Source organism: Simochromis diagramma, unplaced genomic scaffold (assembly GCF_900408965.1).
Source record: "Simochromis diagramma unplaced genomic scaffold, fSimDia1.1 OVJJ01000321.1, whole genome shotgun sequence".
NCBI lineage: Eukaryota > Metazoa > Chordata > Actinopteri > Cichliformes > Cichlidae > Simochromis > Simochromis diagramma.
The window spans coordinates 14,008,809-14,025,780 of record NW_024386772.1 but is presented as its reverse complement, the minus strand read 5'-3'; the positions used below and the strand labels follow the sequence as shown (position 1 = coordinate 14,025,780).

Genomic DNA, 16,972 nt, shown 5'->3' with positions numbered 1-16,972 from the left:
GAATAGAATAGAATAGAATAGTCCTTTAATTGTCCCACAAGGGGAAATTTGGTTGTAACAGCAACACACACATACACACACACACACACAAAAAACAGCAACAAAAAACCAAACAGAACAGGACACAGGACATTGAACAGAAACACAAACATTTTTTTACATATTTACATCATGGATAATAGTTACCAAAACAGAGTACTGTACAGTTATTAAAATTAAAGTACAGATAAGTGGCAAACCCAGGTTGTAGTGTGCAAACAGAGCAGGATACTGCAAGATGTTTAAATAGTTAAGAATATTTAGAATAATTAGAAAAGTACAGATTGTGTATTGTACCTGTGCATTAAAAAGTAGACATGTAACTTACAATAAGTTAGTATATATAAATTGAGAAAAAGTAATGTGCAAGTTATAAAAGTAGTATTTGTTCGGTTGATTGGTGCAAGTTACAGCGCTGATGTAAACATCTATGTTTGTTGAGAGCAGTTTTGATTGCACAGTCTGACAGCTGCAGGGAGGAAGGACCACTGGAAACGCTTCTTGTTGCATCTAAGATGCAGCAGTCTGTCACTGCTCACCAGTGAGTGTATATACAAAGAGCACCGATTAAAGTACATGAAATATTTAGGAAGAGGTGAAAAAAGGGACACACACACACACACGAAAATGACGTGATATTATTCACGAGAGATGATTTTGACATGTTTCACAGATTGTAGGCCAATAAGTCATTTGCAACAGTTTGCATACACTTTTTAGAAAATACCGGAAATCATATTTTTTGGCAAACGATCAGATTTTGCAAAAAAGTAGGGAAAAATTTGTGTGTCACTCTTTGATGAACAAACAAAGCAGGAACTACATGGGGGTGAACACTCTTACGTTTGCCGGGTGTGTGTGGGCGTGGCTTACAGCGAGAGGCGTTTAATGTCGCTCAGGACTGCCGGAAGCTGGTTTGGTTGGTATGTGGGAGAGCGAGTAGTCCTCCGCAGCAGTCACGACTATGTGTAACAGGTGAGTTGTTTTGGTCCCTCCGCTGCTGAGTGATTAATCTCACCTGTGTGTGGATCGCATATCTGTTCTTGAGCTGTCTGAGTAGTCTGGCTCGGCACAAAGCCGCTTCTTTTGGCCGCTGCCTCACAGCTAAGCCTCATTAGTGAGACAATCTCGGGTCCTCTCTCCCCGCCTTGCTTTGCAGCCTTCTGCGACTTACACGCATTTCACTTTCAAATGAATGCTTTGCGAGGCTGATTTGCGTTGCCAGCTATGTCTCAACCCGTTTTCTGATTGTCTTAGTTTGCGTCCAAGAGTGCTAACTGTGATATTTTGCCTCCCAGGCTTGGGTTGCAATGGCAGACATGGCTGAAATAATCTCCGTCAGCGCCGGTTTGCTCCTGCCTTCCTCTATCAACGCCACCGTTAAGGTCCAGGAGGAAGCCAGCCCGACTGCTGCCGTTGTCCCTGCTCCCCAGAGCAGCGAGGACTACCTGTTTGTGGAGACCAGGCACCCCAACACAGTCCTGCAGGGCCTCAACAGCCTGCGGCTCAACAACGCCTTCTGCGATGTGACTCTGTGCTGCGGAGGACAGGAGTTCCCCTGCCACCGCATAGTGCTGGCCTCTTTCAGCTCCTACTTCCAGGTAAACGCACTTTTCCTCACAGGTATGTCCGTACTGAAAACGACTCCACCTTTAGAATCATGTGTTTTCCTTCTCCATCCTTCTCTATCCTTAGGCGATGTTTTCCGCTGACCTCATAGAGTCCAAGCAGGAGCGTGTTGCCATCAATGGTGTTGAGCCTCAGATGATTGGCATGCTGGTGAGCTACGCCTACACATCAGAGGTCTACATTTCCAAAGCCAACGTGCAGGTAGTGAATCTTCTCACGCCTCTTCATTGCCGTCATTCGTGAAGCGCGTGCGTGCTTAGAAAGTGATCTGTGTCCAGGCGCTGCTGGCAGCAGCCAACCTGCTGGATGTGATGGCGGTCCGAGAGGCCTGCTGTCGCTTCATGGAGCGTCAGATGGACGAGATGAACTGTGTGGGGATTCACTGCTTTGCTGAGGCGCATTCCTGTAAGGTGCTGGAGAAACGCAGCATGGACTACATCCTTGAGCACTTCAGCACGGTCTGTCAGCAGGTGAGGGTGTGATGGAAACCCAGAGTAGGGAGTCGTGAAGGAGGTAATCTTGTATCACCTACTGTTAATGCAAAGCTGTGCCCTCACATAAATAATCAAACTCTCGGCGCTTCCTGTCTTCCTCCAGGAGGAGTTTCTGTCTCTGTGTGTGGACAAGCTGACGGAAATCCTTGCCAGCGATCTCCTCAACGTGCCCAAAGAGGAGACCGTGTTTGAGGCCGCCATGCTGTGGTTGAATAAATGTTCCTCTCGCAAACAGAGCTTTGAAAAGGTGAGAGGAGAGTTATTAGCAGGTAATTTCAGGCTTATCTTTAAAAATAAAAAGAGGGGGGGTTCATACATTTTTGTTTGGTGCTATCCTGTTATCAGGGGCGCCATACTCCATGAATGAAAATCCATGACCACAGCAGCTGCTCATGAGTACCACCCATCAGATCCCTTTCCATTTTTGTTCCTCAAAGGTCCTGGAGCACATCCGCCTGCCTCTCATCAGCCCCTATTACCTCCATGATGTGATTGAGTCTCTGGACGTGGTGAAGGAGAGCCAGGTCTGTCAGAGGCTCATCTCTGAGGCCAAGGACTATCTGCTGCTTAAGGACCGGCGTGGAGAGCTCTACTGCCCGAGAGCGAGGCCTCGCAGGTCCACTGGTAAAAATAAAAAACACTCACGTCTGAATCAAAGAGCTAATTTTTAGCTTTGCACTATTTTCTGTCAGCCTGGTGATTTGTTACTGTGTATCTGTCTCCCCGTCCTCATACTCCGCAAGGGTTTAAGAATGCTCGGCTATTCAATGGAGAGACGATTATTTGGGTCAATTTTCTTCTATTAGAAGAAAGATTTTGGATTCCAGGTTTTTAGATGTTTGCTGGTTTTCCTGGTTTGTGTTATCAAACTGTGGACCAAACCGTTTAACCTAATCCAGATGCAAATCAAGAGAATAGTGGAAGTTGAATATTAAATGGCGGGCAGCTCCACGCACTCTTATGTTGTACCATACAGGCTGCTTTTTTTCTTTTACATTAACATATGTGGCTCACTCCTCTCTTCCTCTACTCCTGTTACCACGGAAACAGGAACCGCTGAAGTGATAGTCACAGTTGGCGGGGAGGACGACAAGGTGGTGCTGCGCAGCGTCGAGAGCTTCGATCCTGTGACGAGCCAGTGGAAGAACCTGGCATGCCTGCCCTTCGCCGTGAGCAAACACGGGCTGGTGGTCTCAGGTGAGGGGGTCAGTAAAACTCAGCCTGATGGGTTAAGACACTCTGAAATGCACAGATAAACTTAAGTGCTGAAAATGTATACTTCTGCTTATCCAATCACCTTTCTTCCTTGTCCCCGCCTGTAGATTCGACCCTGTATTTGGCAGGTGGAGAATTTCCCGACGGCTCAGCCAGCAGAGAGATGTGGCGCTACGACCCCTGCTTTGACTCCTGGATGGAAATGGCACCCATGAATGTAGCTCGCTCGGAGTTAGGTGAGGGAGTCTTGGTAATTACAGCTTCTGTCTTTCAGCCACGTTACCCTATTTTGCTTCTCAAGAACTCTATAAACTATCCTAACTTTGTTTGATTCTAGTAGCTCCAAAAGGAGTCTTTTGATTGTTATAATCCTACTTTAAAAAATAAATAATGTTTGGCACCACTACCTTACATGATGCACAGTTCAAAATCTTTATCTCAAACTGACCCTTAATGAGCTGTCTTACCTCCTTTCCTCTCCCTCTAACCCAGCTTTTATCTGATTGGCTGCCCCTCCCAAACAGAAGGATTGAGGTGGCCATAGCTGTGCCCTTATGATCTATGCGCCTTCATAAGTGGAAAATAAGTGGAAAACTGAGCATTAAATGTACTTTAATATTGCTAATAGTGATGTTCTACATATACTGACTTTATTAACTCAAATGTTGACCTACGTTAATGAGCATCTGTCGTTGTAATGGTTAATGAATAGGACAGAAAACATGAAAATTAGACCGGGGCATGAGATGTCCAACTGTAAACTGAAGGACTGTTTTTAATAGCAACAATGTTTATTTATCCGCTGTGCCTTCTCCCCACAGGCCTGGTGATGCTTGATGGCTTTGTGTACGCAGTGGGAGGGTGGGAGGGACGCTCACGTCTGGACTCGGTGGAGTGCTACAACCCCCACACCAACTCCTGGCAGTTTACGGAGTCTGTGAAGATGGCCGTCACAAGTCCAGCAGTGGTGGCTCTGGACGGCCTGCTCTATGTTACTGGTAGGAAACGCAGGTTTTTACACGTGCAGGGTTTTTTTTTGGTTTTTTTTCTCATTCATTTTGATTCTATGTGGTGTATTTATTCACTCGGGATGTGTCACGGCAGGTGGTGCGGTCCTAGAGGATGGTGACGGCACAGATCTGGCACAGGTGTACAACCCTAAAACGGCAGTATGGACAGAGGTCGCCCCCATGCAGATTGCCCGCTCTGGATCAGCTGCTTGTACTCTCAAGGGAAAGATTTACGTCATAGGTAACAAACTTATCATCCAGCCCATTAACTGTGCTTTGTTGTGGTTCCTAAAAGTGCAGTCATGTCTGTTAAATCCTTTTTTTGTAGGCGGATGGCATGCCTCGACAGAGAACACAGATAAAGTGGAGTGTTACAATCCAAAGACCAACCAGTGGACGATGTGTGCCCCCATGAAGGAACGACGCTATCGGCCCGGCGCTGCTGTCGTGGATGGCAAAATCTACGTCTTGGGAGGAGAAGAGGGCTGGGACAGGTGAGGAGCTTTCTAGAAAAGACGTTGCCTGTAAATTTCGTGTTTTTCAGGCGATTGCAGAGCTCACATTTATTTGAAATATTAAGAAAATGAGGGTTAAATTCCTGTGGATTAAACACAGGAGAGGTCAATGAGGTTGTCTAAAGCTGATCCCGCTCTGCATGCAGATATCACGACACTATCGAGAGGTATTGTGACGAGACGGACACGTGGGAGATTGTTGGGGAGATGCCTACCAGCCGCAGCTGGCTCAGCTGCGTCTCTCTCCGGCTTAGAAAGGACATCCAAGTGAGCAGCAGTCCCGGGACGCCCAGTGAAAATTGAGGACAACAAATGGGAAATCTCCTGTGGTTTTGTTTGTTTTTATTTTTTTAAAATTGCACTCTCCTTGGAGATTATGCGCTACAAGACTCAGAGCTGCGAAGACTGGCATGCTGGGGAGTGATGCCTGGAACTGGCACTGAGCTGCTTGAGCTGTTTCTGGGACCTGTTTGGTGACAGCCTGTGGAATAAGTCTTAATCACTTTGGGGTCCTTTCTTTTGTGGCTTGGAAGCAGAGGTGCAGTGATTTAACATAAATGATCTGTCCGCAGTCTAAACTCACTCTGTATGATGTGAACATTCTTTAGTTGTTGTTTTATTGTCCGAGCGCCACAATCTGGATGTTTTCCCAGCCAATGGGGTTATTTTTGTATTATGTGACTGTATTTATTGGAGGTTGATAAGATTAGAATGGTCCTCTTAAAAAGCTCTGTGGGCCAAAGAGTCAGTTATGAATGTTTTTGAAGGTTACCTGTGTGGGCGGGGCAAAGGTGTACATGTGAGTGTTTTTTGTAATTACACATTGAACTTCTTAGTGATTGTCTTGACTACCTGTTATATGTTGAGTATATTTTTGTAATGTGCGTCATGCATACTGGTGAATTAAAGTGAAAATGACTTGTAATAAAGATGTTTACTTCTTTACTGTGAATGTGGGTGGGTCAGTTTTGTTTTTGTTTTTTTCTTTTTACAAATGAAGCCTGAAAACAATCGAAAGTATTGATGAATGCACTCCTGCTACATTGACATTTTTAAAGAGTATCAAATACCCAAGATCAGAATCAGCTTTATTGATTAAGTACATGTAGAAAGCAGATGATACTGTCAACATGATGCAGACAATAACATGTATTTCATATTTATGGCTCAGTGTGAAGATGTTGGAATAAATAAGGGATGGATGACAATCTCATAGCAGCAGTAGGTACAGTCAGCATGTTTAATGCTGTTTTGTTTTTAAAATTAAATTTGTTTGTTTAATATTACAATCTTGAAATCTTTCAGTTGCACAGAAGACTTTGAGGCTCTTGATGTGTTTCTTGTCTCTAGAATTGATTTTTCCAGTCAAATTTCTTTTTGGTTTTCTTCTTTCTTTTCTGGTTCAGGCTTCTTGTCACCGCTTGCTCCGCTTCACCTGGACACAAACGTGTTTCCTTCTTTAGAGAAATGGGGGCGTGGCTGAATGCAGACTGAACATTGTTGGTTCCAAATCAGTCTGACTTCCTAACATACGCACGGCGGTGTGCACGTTTTATAATCATATAATTAATTTTACGCACATTTTGCTTGTTTTTTTTTTGCGCACGGCGAAAAAAGTTTCCACGAACATTTAAAGACGGGCTCGTGCTGCCTACGTGCGATCTCCACACAGCCACACCCACATTTATTTAAGGAAACACGTTCACCTCCAGGTGAAGCGGAGAAACACGGACCGCAAGAAAAAGAAGGAAATGGGTGAAGGACAAGAAGCGCGTGACCTTTTAGCACGAGATGATAAAACAACAAAATAATAAAAATCCAGATACCTCATAAAATCTGGGGGATAATGCGAAGAAATTTAGACTAAAAGTTTTTAATTAACATTGTTTGGAGGGCTGATATCAAAGGCAAGATTTAGGAAAAGCAGCATTACAGTAAAAATGCACCAAGCTGGCAAAGACTAAGTATTTTTTCTCTGCATTTTAAATACATTTTCTTAGGTGGCCAAGTTCACAAAATCATTTCAGTTAGTTTAATAGTTTTTTAAATAGTCTAGTTTTCTTTTCTTTTTTCTTGTTTTTGTTTTAAATCGAAGTTTAGTTTTTAGCTTAGTTTTAGTTTTCTGTAGTAGACTTTGTGTAGTTGACTTTGTGACATCCACACCACCTTTCTGGTACAATAACTTTAGTGCCACGTCAAATTGTATCTATGCTTTTCCAAGTTACAGGCTTTCCCTGATTTCCTGGGGCTGAGAAGTTTTTCCAGCATTTCTCATGTTTCTCATGTTTACATAAAAGACCAGCAAATTTTATTGTGCGTGGTGAAACCGATGCTTCATTAGCTAAATTTATCTCATTAAAATGCCTGGAGGCTGTCTGCATCTGAAAAACATTTTAAAGAGGCAAATAAAGTTGAAATGTGTGGGGTCCACCATCCAGAGTGATGGACAGTGCAAAAAAAAGAAGAAAAGAAAAAAGAGATGTAGGCAGGATGGAGTGGGACAGAAGGATAGCAGCAAACCTGAAATGAAAGGTTTACAGGATGGTAGTGAGACCTGCTATTATGTCACAAAAAGATAGAAGGTGAGTGACTGTAATTAACAGGTTTAGAAGTCAGTACATCTGAGGGACAGCTCAGGTTGAGCACTTTGGAAATAAATCGTCCAGAGGGGGGTGAGTGGATATACTGGACAAAGGATGTTGAAGAACGAGCTGCCAAGCAGGAGGAGAAAGGGGAGGAATGATGTTTATTATTATTTGCTGATGTTGTTAATGAGCCACAAGCCGAACAGTTTTCACTAGCTCAAGGAAACTTGAAACACGCTGTGATACCTTTTATTTTGAAAGGTTTAGCGACTACACGGCGCAGTGAGTTGTGGGTAAGACGTCAGTCTGCCGCCATATCTGTCTTTCTGTACCGGCTGAAGGAGAGAGTGAGGAGTCATGAGAGGAATACAGTCTCTGAACACTATCTCCGTGAGTCCTGTGTTGTGTTGGTGCGGTCTGAGTGGTGTCATCCGCCGGATCTGCTCCCTGCTCGTCCCGGTCTAAAAAAAACGAACATTCGCTGTAGCAGTTAGCCTGCTAGCCGGTTAGCTCTCCAAGTTTACCTACCGTAAAACGGTTTCTGTCTCGAGTTAGGGGCAACGTTCTCATTTCATCATTCACACGTACTGAAAACAATAAAATAAACATCAAGTGTGCAGTAAAAAATATAAATACAATTTGAAAAGCGTGTGGGCTCGACTTAGCTGTTTTATGTCGCCTTTTGCATTGCTGTGGTAAGCTGGATGTAACCTGAAGGTCATCCCTGAATTCTGGTCCACCAGCGTCCGTTTTGAACGAACCAGGCCCCCTATTTGGTCATAAATTCGGTGTTATCCAATTATGATGCTAGTGTATTCCCACATTAGTCCCAGACTTTGCTGCCGGGACATAAATGTGCACAGGTCACGTCAGGTCAAGCTGCTCTCAGCCTGCACACACAGGTGCTGTTTTGATTTTGTGGTCCTATTAAGACGGCCTGGTTTTAGAGGGCCTAGATCATACTTTTGGGCATTTCTGCAAGCAAAATTACTATTATCAGTTATGCAAACCCAATCAAAAGTAAAAATAATATTAGATGATTGCAGTATTAGATTATATTAGGTTGTTGTCTCAAGACCTTCCTAAAGCAGCTCCATGTGAGATAGAAAGGCGGTGACTTCCCTAGCTGGTGATATTTGTGTAATCTGCGTGTTACTTGTATGTGTTAGTAGCTATTATGTAACATTAGAGGTCATGTTACTCTTTGTTGGATTAAGATTCCGCCAATTTAGTGTTTACACACAGTTTAAAGCAGCACAATATATACGGGATTGTGGCTGTAATTCAGTAATAACTTCCTGTTCTTATTTTAGCTGCTAATGAATCATTGTCTTTAATTATGTTGTCACCTTCCTGCAGAAACGTTGCTACGCAGCTGCCAGGAGGAGCGGTAGTCTGGCTGAACCCCTCTCAGGTCTGAAACCGTCCAAAGGCGCACCTCTTCCTCCCCAGGATGCCCAGGTAGGTGCTGCTCTCGAATCGAACAAAACACAATGGAAATCTAACTCACAGCTGGTTGTCATGATATTTTCTTCCGAAAAAACACTTCTGCTGTGTTTTGTGAGCTTTTGCAGTATTTTTCTAATTGCTGGTGTCATCTTAAGTTGCAGTGTACCACTAGTTTTGTTTCTGTGTGAAAGTTGTGTGTTTTGTGTAACATTTTTTCTTTCCTCCTTCAGGTGTCCAAGCTCCCAAACGGCCTGGTGATAGCTTCGCTGGAAAACTACTCCCCCGTGTCAAGTGTTGGTGTGTTTGTGAAAGCTGGGAGTCGCTATGAGACTGTGGAGAACCAGGGTGTCTCCCATGTGTTACGACTGGCAGCGAATCTGGTAAACTGTGAATGAGCTTGTAAGCGTGTGATAGCTAAATTAATTATTCCTGAGGTTATTCTTACCACAATAAGAAGGACATGACTGCACTTGTTTTTATCAGCACCTCTAGCCTGACAGCCTACGCTGCTTACTTATCTCATTTTTGCTTTTGTAGACTACAAAGGGAGCGTCTGCCTTCAAGATCTGTCGCAGTGTGGAAGCAATCGGGGGCAGCCTGAGGTCAGTGAGCACACTTCATGCACATGCACACACTGACCGTCGCTGCTTTTGTTGCTCAAAATTATGCAGCGGATCACACTGAATCAGCTGTGTTGTCATCTCTATCCATGCAGCGCGACATCATCAAGAGAGACAATGGTCTACACTGCCGACTGTTTGAGAGATGACATGTAAGTGCTCCCATATTAACGTCAAGTTATTTTTTTCTCTTCTCTATTTTCATTAAAACTCGTCAGGCTGTGTTGACACTTCGCTGTCCTATTTGTGTCCAGAGATTCATTAATGGAGTTTCTGGTCAATGTGACTACAGCTCAGGAGTTTCGGCCATGGGAGGTGGACGAACTGACGCCCAGAGTGAAGGTTGACAAGGCTCTGGCTCAGCAGTGTCCTCAGATAGGTGTGTAACAGAAGCAACAGTTCATCTCCTGATTGCCTGTATTTTTACTGAGGAAATAGTTTTATCAGATGTGAAAGTGATTTTTAATTTCTAAAGAAGATCCTTGATGATTTTATTTGGCTATAATTATGTAAAACATCAAAAATCTTCTCGCTAAGCTGCGGTAGACCTCAAGGCTATATAATGTTTTTGCTCTGAGTTTTGTGGCCACTTCAGAAATGCTTAACGTGAGCTGTTGGGATTGAGGCATTTTTTGTTTTTTTTGTGCCATTTCAGTCAGATCTGTAGCCTCATTGAGCAGTAAGCATTCCAGTCCCTCTCATATTACTGTAGATATATTATATTCTGCATGGTTTCTGACATACTTTAATACTTGTGCAAAAGTTGTTTAATTAACTTGATCTCTGAAAAAAGTCCTGTGCATTGTTGCTGTTTTTGTTTGTTTGTTTTTTAGATGCAGCAGTTTTTGATTATCCATATTTAAAGTTTTCATTGTGTCCTGTTCAATTTTCTCCTGCAGGTGTAATTGAGAAGTTGCATGAAGCAGCATACAAAAACACCCTGTCCAACTCTCTGTACTGCCCTGACTACATGGTCGGCCATGTCTCCTCTCAACAGGTAAGGATATGCGTTACATCTTTTTTTAATCTTAAGGGTCTTAAAGGGTCTATTCAGTTAGCAAAATAGTACTTTTTGTGATGCACTTAAACACCTGTCCTCCTCCTTATCCTTCCCTGTAGCTTAAGTCATTTGTTGAGGACCATTTCACCACTGGCAGAATGGCTCTAGTAGGACTAGGTGAGTGTTGTCCAGCCTTGATTGCTTCATCACAGCTGCCCCCCCTTCTTCATTTGGCTTTCCTAATAGGTAGTTAGCAATCTCCAGCCTAAGCAGTCTTGCTTACGTGTGAGCTTACGCTTGTCTTAAATCTCAATGAGATAGTGAGTCACTGCTGACATGTCAGAACTCTGTTCCACTTCACTCATTTATGCATGTTAATCTCATTTACCCATTCAGGTGTTAACCACTCGGTCCTGAGGCAAGTGGGTGAGGGGCTCTTGAGTGCCCGCAGTGGGGTTGGGGCCCCTGTGGCTAAATCTGTGTACCGTGGAGGTAGGAGCTTGTGTTTTAAAATAGCAACTTTAAATTATTTCTGCAATCTGCCGCTGCCTTGTTCTCATGAGGAAATATTGTGTGTTAGGTGAGCTGCGAGTGCAGAACAAGGATGAGCTTGTCCACGCTCTGATTGCCAGTGAAGGTGCTGTGACAGGTAGTGCCGAGGCTAATGCTTTCAGTGTGCTGCAAAGGATCCTGGGAGCTGGTCCGCATGTAAAGAGGGGCTCCAGCATCACCAGCAAACTGAGCCAGGGGATCGCCAAAGCTACTACACAGCCTTTTGATGTGAGTTGAAACAGGACAGCGACACTGGTTTTTGTAGCCGTAACAGTTCAAGTCCATTTTTTAATGAGTCTTTCTGAGATCTGTTCCCCCGATTTAACGCAGAAATCTGTCAAAAAAGCCAAAAACTGGCGCACGATGCTTTCCGTCAGTCTGGAACTGACAGACAAAGAAAAGGCTTCAGTGGTCTTTTCCTTTGATGAAGTCTCTTGGGGAAACTTCTCCAGAAATCTGCTGAAAGAATGATTTGCCTCAATTGGAGTATTTAGAATAGTTTTATTTTTTAGGATGCTTGGCTGTTCTTGTTATAAATGCACAGTTTCTCACTCTACATCAGATAACCTCTGGTTGTCTTTCAGGCCACTGCCTTCAACGTCTCGTACTCCGACTCCGGCCTGTTTGGGGTCTATACCATTGCACAAGCTGCCTCTGCAGGAGAGGTAGTTGCCAAGTTTTCTGTGTCTAACTTGATTTAAAAAAATTTGCCGAAATGCCAGAATTATTCTCTCTGTGCAGGTGATCAAAGCCGCCATTGCACAGGTGAGGGGTGTGGCCGAGGGAGGCGTGTCTCAGGCTGACATCACCAGAGCAAAGTAAGTTCATACAAAGATGACGCAGGTGGAGTTCTAACTGGTCTGTTGCTCACTCCTGTCTGTGTTTGACACCTCTGTGCAGGAACCAGCTGAAAGCGGAGTATTTGATGTCGATGGAGAGCTCAGAGGGGCTGCTTGAGGAGATTGGTGCTCAGGCTCTCACCGCTGGAGTGTACCAGGCCCCTGACGCTGTCCTCAAGGCTATAGATGCCATCACCCAGAATGATGTGGTTAAGGTGTGTGCTTTCAGTGAGATTTTAATAGCATGACTTAACAAACAGCTGCAGAAGAACAAGCTAGCTGTTAGAAGTGATTATTGCAGTCTAGAGTACAGTTGTGGTCAGACGTTTACATCAACTCATTAAGGGAATGGATGTCATGTAATTTGGGGCTTTTAATGATTTCTTTGAACTGGGTGGAATGTTTGTAAAGCATACATCTTTACATACATTGAATCTATATATCATCCTAAAGACTTTAAAAATACTTATACAGGGCTCTAGAGTGCGACCAAATTTTTCAGTGGTGCGACTAAAAAAATAAACAACTGTTCGGGTAACAAAAAAATAAAAAATCTCTGCAACTCTCCGTGTGGTCAACAACAGACACACATTATGCCTCTATCGTGGACTAAACCAATCAGAGATAGTCAGGAGCGGGACCTCTCTGATTGGCCGTGGTCCAGTTGAAAGTGCAGGTGGATAGAGAGAGGTGAGTAGCTTGAATAAAGCGATATCGATTCATTAAATCCTGAATTGACTTTAAAATATAACTGTGTTTTGCCAGAAACGCCAGATTCTCAGATTAAAGCTCACAAAACTATTTCAACAACCACCAAACAGCAAATGAGAGCAGGTACACGCACTCCACACAAAGACGTAAACACAGAGCGGACCCGACGCATCAGAATCAGCTTTGTCTTTCTCGGCTTTCTCACCCGACGGCCCGTAGACTAACACGCTGTCGGAGCTTAGCGATTCTGATGTGTCGGGTCCGCGCTGTGTTTACGTCTTTTTGCGCTGATTCTGAGCTGCAGGTTTTGTGTCTCTCCAACCAAAATTCACCGAGCCAGCAGCAAAAGAAGCAGCAAACTACGCTTCAGATTTGATAAATGTCGTCATGAATTCCCTCTGACTTTTGCGGTTTTGCTTCCACCACGATAAAATCACACTTCATGCACAGCGCTCTCTCTGTGTGTACTTCAAGAACAGTTTCCCGTCTCAAATCTCTGTTTTCTGCATTATTCATTCGCTTATTACCCACCAGTCTACCGTTGTTTACAGCGCTGTCGGCTGCTGTCTTTTTCTTTTTCTTTTTCTTTTTTTCACTTAAATGACCTCGGACAAGAAAGCCTAATTTCTGCTGTTCAATACTGAAGAAATTTAAACTTTTTAAAATTATGCAAAATTGCAGAATATTGCAGAATATTTTTAAGGTTATCTGCTATAAAAAGCCAGACCAGGAAAATCTCCTTCATGTTTTTCTGTGTTTTATTCTCAGTTACTTTCACACAAAGGCATCTGCTGTGATGTTCACAATTCTGATGAAGTCTCACGTGTATCAGTACTGATAAATGATCAGAGTTATAATATTTCTGACTGTCTGAGGCTAAATTGAATCGAATCAGGACTTTGAGAACCGGAATCGAATGGATTATAGAAATCAGTGATGATACCCAGCCCTAGTGAGCAGCCTTGGCCCGACAGAAGTGGTTGTAGCTGTGGGTAATGAGAAAAAATGAAAAGAATGTTTGATAACTTTTTTGTTAAGGCCTGATCCGTCTGAAATTCATAGCCAGTGCTCTGACACGGTGCCATCAATCTTTGAATGCTGAAAAAGCACAGTGTATCCAGAAAACACATTATATGCTGCAATAAATGCACTGCCCAAGTGTCCCCTCTCCCCACTGCCTGTCAGCAGCATGCAACAGCAAACAGGTCGTCAGAGGAGGCCGAGATGATGATTAAGTTTAACATTTTCTACAATATTGACAAAGCACTTTAAGCACAAGATTGTTAGTTAATAATTTAGAAAATTATGGCCCATGGCACTAACTTTTTGCCATGGGCGCACCGGTGCGCCTAACTTTAAAAAGTTGGGCGCACCGGTGCGCCCATGGCAAAAAGTTAGTCTAGAGCCCTGCTTTATATATACAAATACTTGCATACACCCCTATTAATATTTGGTAAATGTCCCTTAGCAAGTTGCACCTCAACCAGTTGCTTTTCATCATTAACAAGCTTCTGGTATGATTCTGTGGGTACCACTCTTCCTTGGTTCCTTAGACTTTTCCATTATTCTGAGTAGTGGTCAGTCCAGTGAGTGCTGTTAAACAAATCCTTTCTATGTTGGCAAAGAGAAACTACCAGCTGTAGTCAGTCTCTCTCATTAGTTCACTAACGAGAAGTTAATAGGCGTTATCAAATGAAAAGGCATTGTAGAACCTTCAGCACCACTTATTAAAAGTTATTTTTAAGTAAGTATTTGAGGTTATATGCATACTTTTGACCCCGTGTGGATTAGAGAAAATCCAGAATAACTTGAAATAGTCATTAAAGTATACTGTACAATCATTCCACCCTGAAAAAGTTTTAAAAAGTCATTAAAAATGACCATGACATCCATGGCCCTGTAAATTTCTGACCACACTTATATACATGTGGTTTTTAGATTCAATACATGTCAAATTTAAACCCATTTGATGGATTTTATATCTGATGTCATGTCATTGTCACATTACTGGGTTGCAGTGGCAGCAGTCTTACCTTTATGTACCCCATCTGTAGTAGAGCGTGGGTTGGAGTCATAAATCATCCAGTAAAGGCTCACTAGTTTGTTCATGACCAAATAAAACAACAGTTCATTAAGAAGCGATGCAATAGATCATGTTGACAGTGCGTTTTACTGAAGGGCTTTTGGGATTATACAGATCATTACAGAGTAAATATTGTTTTAGTTTCACATTTGAACCTCATTTCAAATAGAAACATTGTAGTTCCTCTGAGCACTGGTGGCAGCCTCAGTTTGAAAATATATCCCTGAAGACTATACTAACAAAAACAAAAAGTTATTAAATTATGCGTGCAGGCTATTTATTCATATGTTTAAACTTGCATTTGTGTTTAGTCGCTGCGTGGGGTTCTGTGTAGTGTCGGAGCTGCGGCAGGGTTTCGGTGGACTATAAATACTGGGATATATTTGGAAATATTGCCCGTCAGTGAATTTGCTCTCTGTTTTCTTTACAGGCTGCAAAGAAATTTGTGGATGGCAAGAAGACCATGTCAGCTAGTGGACACCTCATTAATACACCATTTGTGGATGAAGTATGAAAATGCACATAAGAATAATAAGAACAGTTGATTTTTCTTTCTGCTTGGGCATGCTGTGCCTGGATGTTGCCTCCTGCAGCAGTTCATTGGATGTCACCTGTCATTTGTAGTTTGTCCTGCAGTATGTGTGAGCACCAACAGAGAGAGATGCAGAATTGTAATGTCTGTTGTGGAGGAGAGGGTGGATTCATCAGTGTAACTGTACATCAGTGTAAATTAAAACAATTACAGTAAAACACTTGGGTTGTTGCTTGATTTTGCATTTTTGAATGACAAGTTTCTGGCATGTGTGCCGTGCACAAGTGCGGTCTTCTGCATGAGATTGATGATTCCACACCATCATCTTGAAGAGTGCTTGGTTTTGGATGACGTTAGCACTATGTGCCAACACTGGCAGCAAAAAGCTGTTATTTTAGGTAATGAGCACTTTAGCACCAAGAGGTTTTGTTTCATTCATCAGCCAGTGGGGGGACCCAAAAGCGCACAAACATAAGTTGACGTTTGAGGGTTGTCTTGTAGATCGTCAGTAAAAGAGCTAATACCATACTGGCAATAAACTGGGTTTCATTTAAAACATAGAAGCCCTCTACAGTAAAGGCCTAAGCCACCTCTACTTCCTGAGATGACTGAGGTTGTTTAACATCTGCCAGCTCTCATCATGCGCTCAACATTTTTCTGTAATTTAACAAATGCATTATTTCATGCCCCCCTGTGTATTCTGTAAGGTGCCTATTAATGTGCAGACTGACTTGTATCTGTAAGATGAATAGTTGCACACAAGAGGTGGAGTTTGTGCAAAAAAGTAGCAGAAAGTTGTAATTATTTAGTGGAATATGTGATATTTAAATGAGAAACTTCCCTCTGGGCATGTTGTCCCTGCACACTCTAAGATAACTTGTACTTTCCATTCAGTAAATGGCTATGAAATCAAAAAGGAGAAAAAAAAAAGACGAATCCTTTCTGCACTTAAATATTAAACATTTAGAAAAGGGAGTCTAAGTCTAACAGCAGTTATATAGTATTAATACCAATGCTGGTATTGGATTGATATTAGCGTGACAGGATCGATATAAGTTCACAAGGTCTTTTAGGCCAATTAAAATGTGAAAAATTAGCAGATGTTGTGTGCAGTTATAACTATTAAAACACTGAAATTTCTCAAATGAAAACCAGTGAGCAGTTTATTATGAAAGATCGTGTTTTTTCTCTTATTATTGGTCATTATTTAGATAAAAGTGTTTTTATAGGATTACTCGATTTGTGTTAAATATGTTAGTTTTAGAAATGAAAAAAAAAAAAGTTCTTTTGTGTTGACTGTCAGGCATATTTTATTTATAGCCTTTGGGGCAATTAAGAGAAGTTGAGCCGCTTTGGAGACCTGCACAATTATATTCCAGGTCTCCAAAAAACAAAAAAAAAAAAAACAGTTTCAAAATAAATGAAAAGCTGAAAGGTGTTAACTAATTATTCTGGAAAATAAAAATCAGTGATTTAGTAATTACTAAAATATGTTCACAGTTTGCAAACAAATGATTCCTCTCATACATCATAAGCTGCCTATTATAGGCTAAAAGTATCAGTATCGGTATCGGCAGTACTCGCTCTGTGTTTACTTGGTATCGGGTCCATGCCAGCATTTGCAGGATCGCACAGCACTATTTTCAGGACAAAAGACCCCCAGTCTTCACACAGTATCGCGAGATACCTCCCCACCGAA

At 42.5% G+C, this 16,972-nt stretch overlaps 2 protein-coding genes across 3 annotated transcripts; both read left to right on the top strand.

The window, feature by feature from the left end:
- Positions 1 to 885: 885 nt before the first annotated feature.
- si:ch211-256e16.3 (kelch-like protein 20) lies at positions 886 to 5,854 on the top strand. 2 transcript variants are annotated; one of them, XM_040050883.1, is made up of 12 exons: positions 886 to 1,014; positions 1,338 to 1,640; positions 1,735 to 1,869; positions 1,947 to 2,138; positions 2,266 to 2,409; positions 2,600 to 2,786; positions 3,213 to 3,359; positions 3,485 to 3,613; positions 4,199 to 4,375; positions 4,482 to 4,628; positions 4,716 to 4,881; positions 5,049 to 5,854. In XM_040050883.1, the coding sequence occupies exons 2-12, from the start codon at positions 1,350 to 1,352 to the stop codon at positions 5,203 to 5,205; spliced, it is 1,872 nt and encodes a 623-aa protein (XP_039906817.1). In that variant the 5' UTR covers positions 886 to 1,014; positions 1,338 to 1,349; the 3' UTR covers positions 5,206 to 5,854. The 2 variants fall into 2 exon arrangements, with proteins under 2 accessions (XP_039906817.1, XP_039906807.1); XM_040050873.1 differs by lacking the exon at positions 886 to 1,014 and having other exon boundaries at positions 1,052 to 1,640.
- A 1,893-nt stretch (positions 5,855 to 7,747) lies between these two features.
- LOC120745748 (cytochrome b-c1 complex subunit 2, mitochondrial) lies at positions 7,748 to 15,493 on the top strand. Its single transcript, XM_040050857.1, has 14 exons — positions 7,748 to 7,877; positions 8,847 to 8,948; positions 9,167 to 9,316; positions 9,474 to 9,538; positions 9,652 to 9,708; positions 9,811 to 9,935; positions 10,456 to 10,553; positions 10,676 to 10,733; positions 10,953 to 11,048; positions 11,137 to 11,336; positions 11,693 to 11,773; positions 11,850 to 11,926; positions 12,009 to 12,162; positions 15,172 to 15,493. Exons 1-14 carry the CDS (start codon positions 7,845 to 7,847, stop codon positions 15,253 to 15,255), a joined length of 1,380 nt encoding a protein of 459 aa, XP_039906791.1. The 5' UTR covers positions 7,748 to 7,844; the 3' UTR covers positions 15,256 to 15,493.
- The last annotated feature ends 1,479 nt before the right edge of the window (positions 15,494 to 16,972 follow it).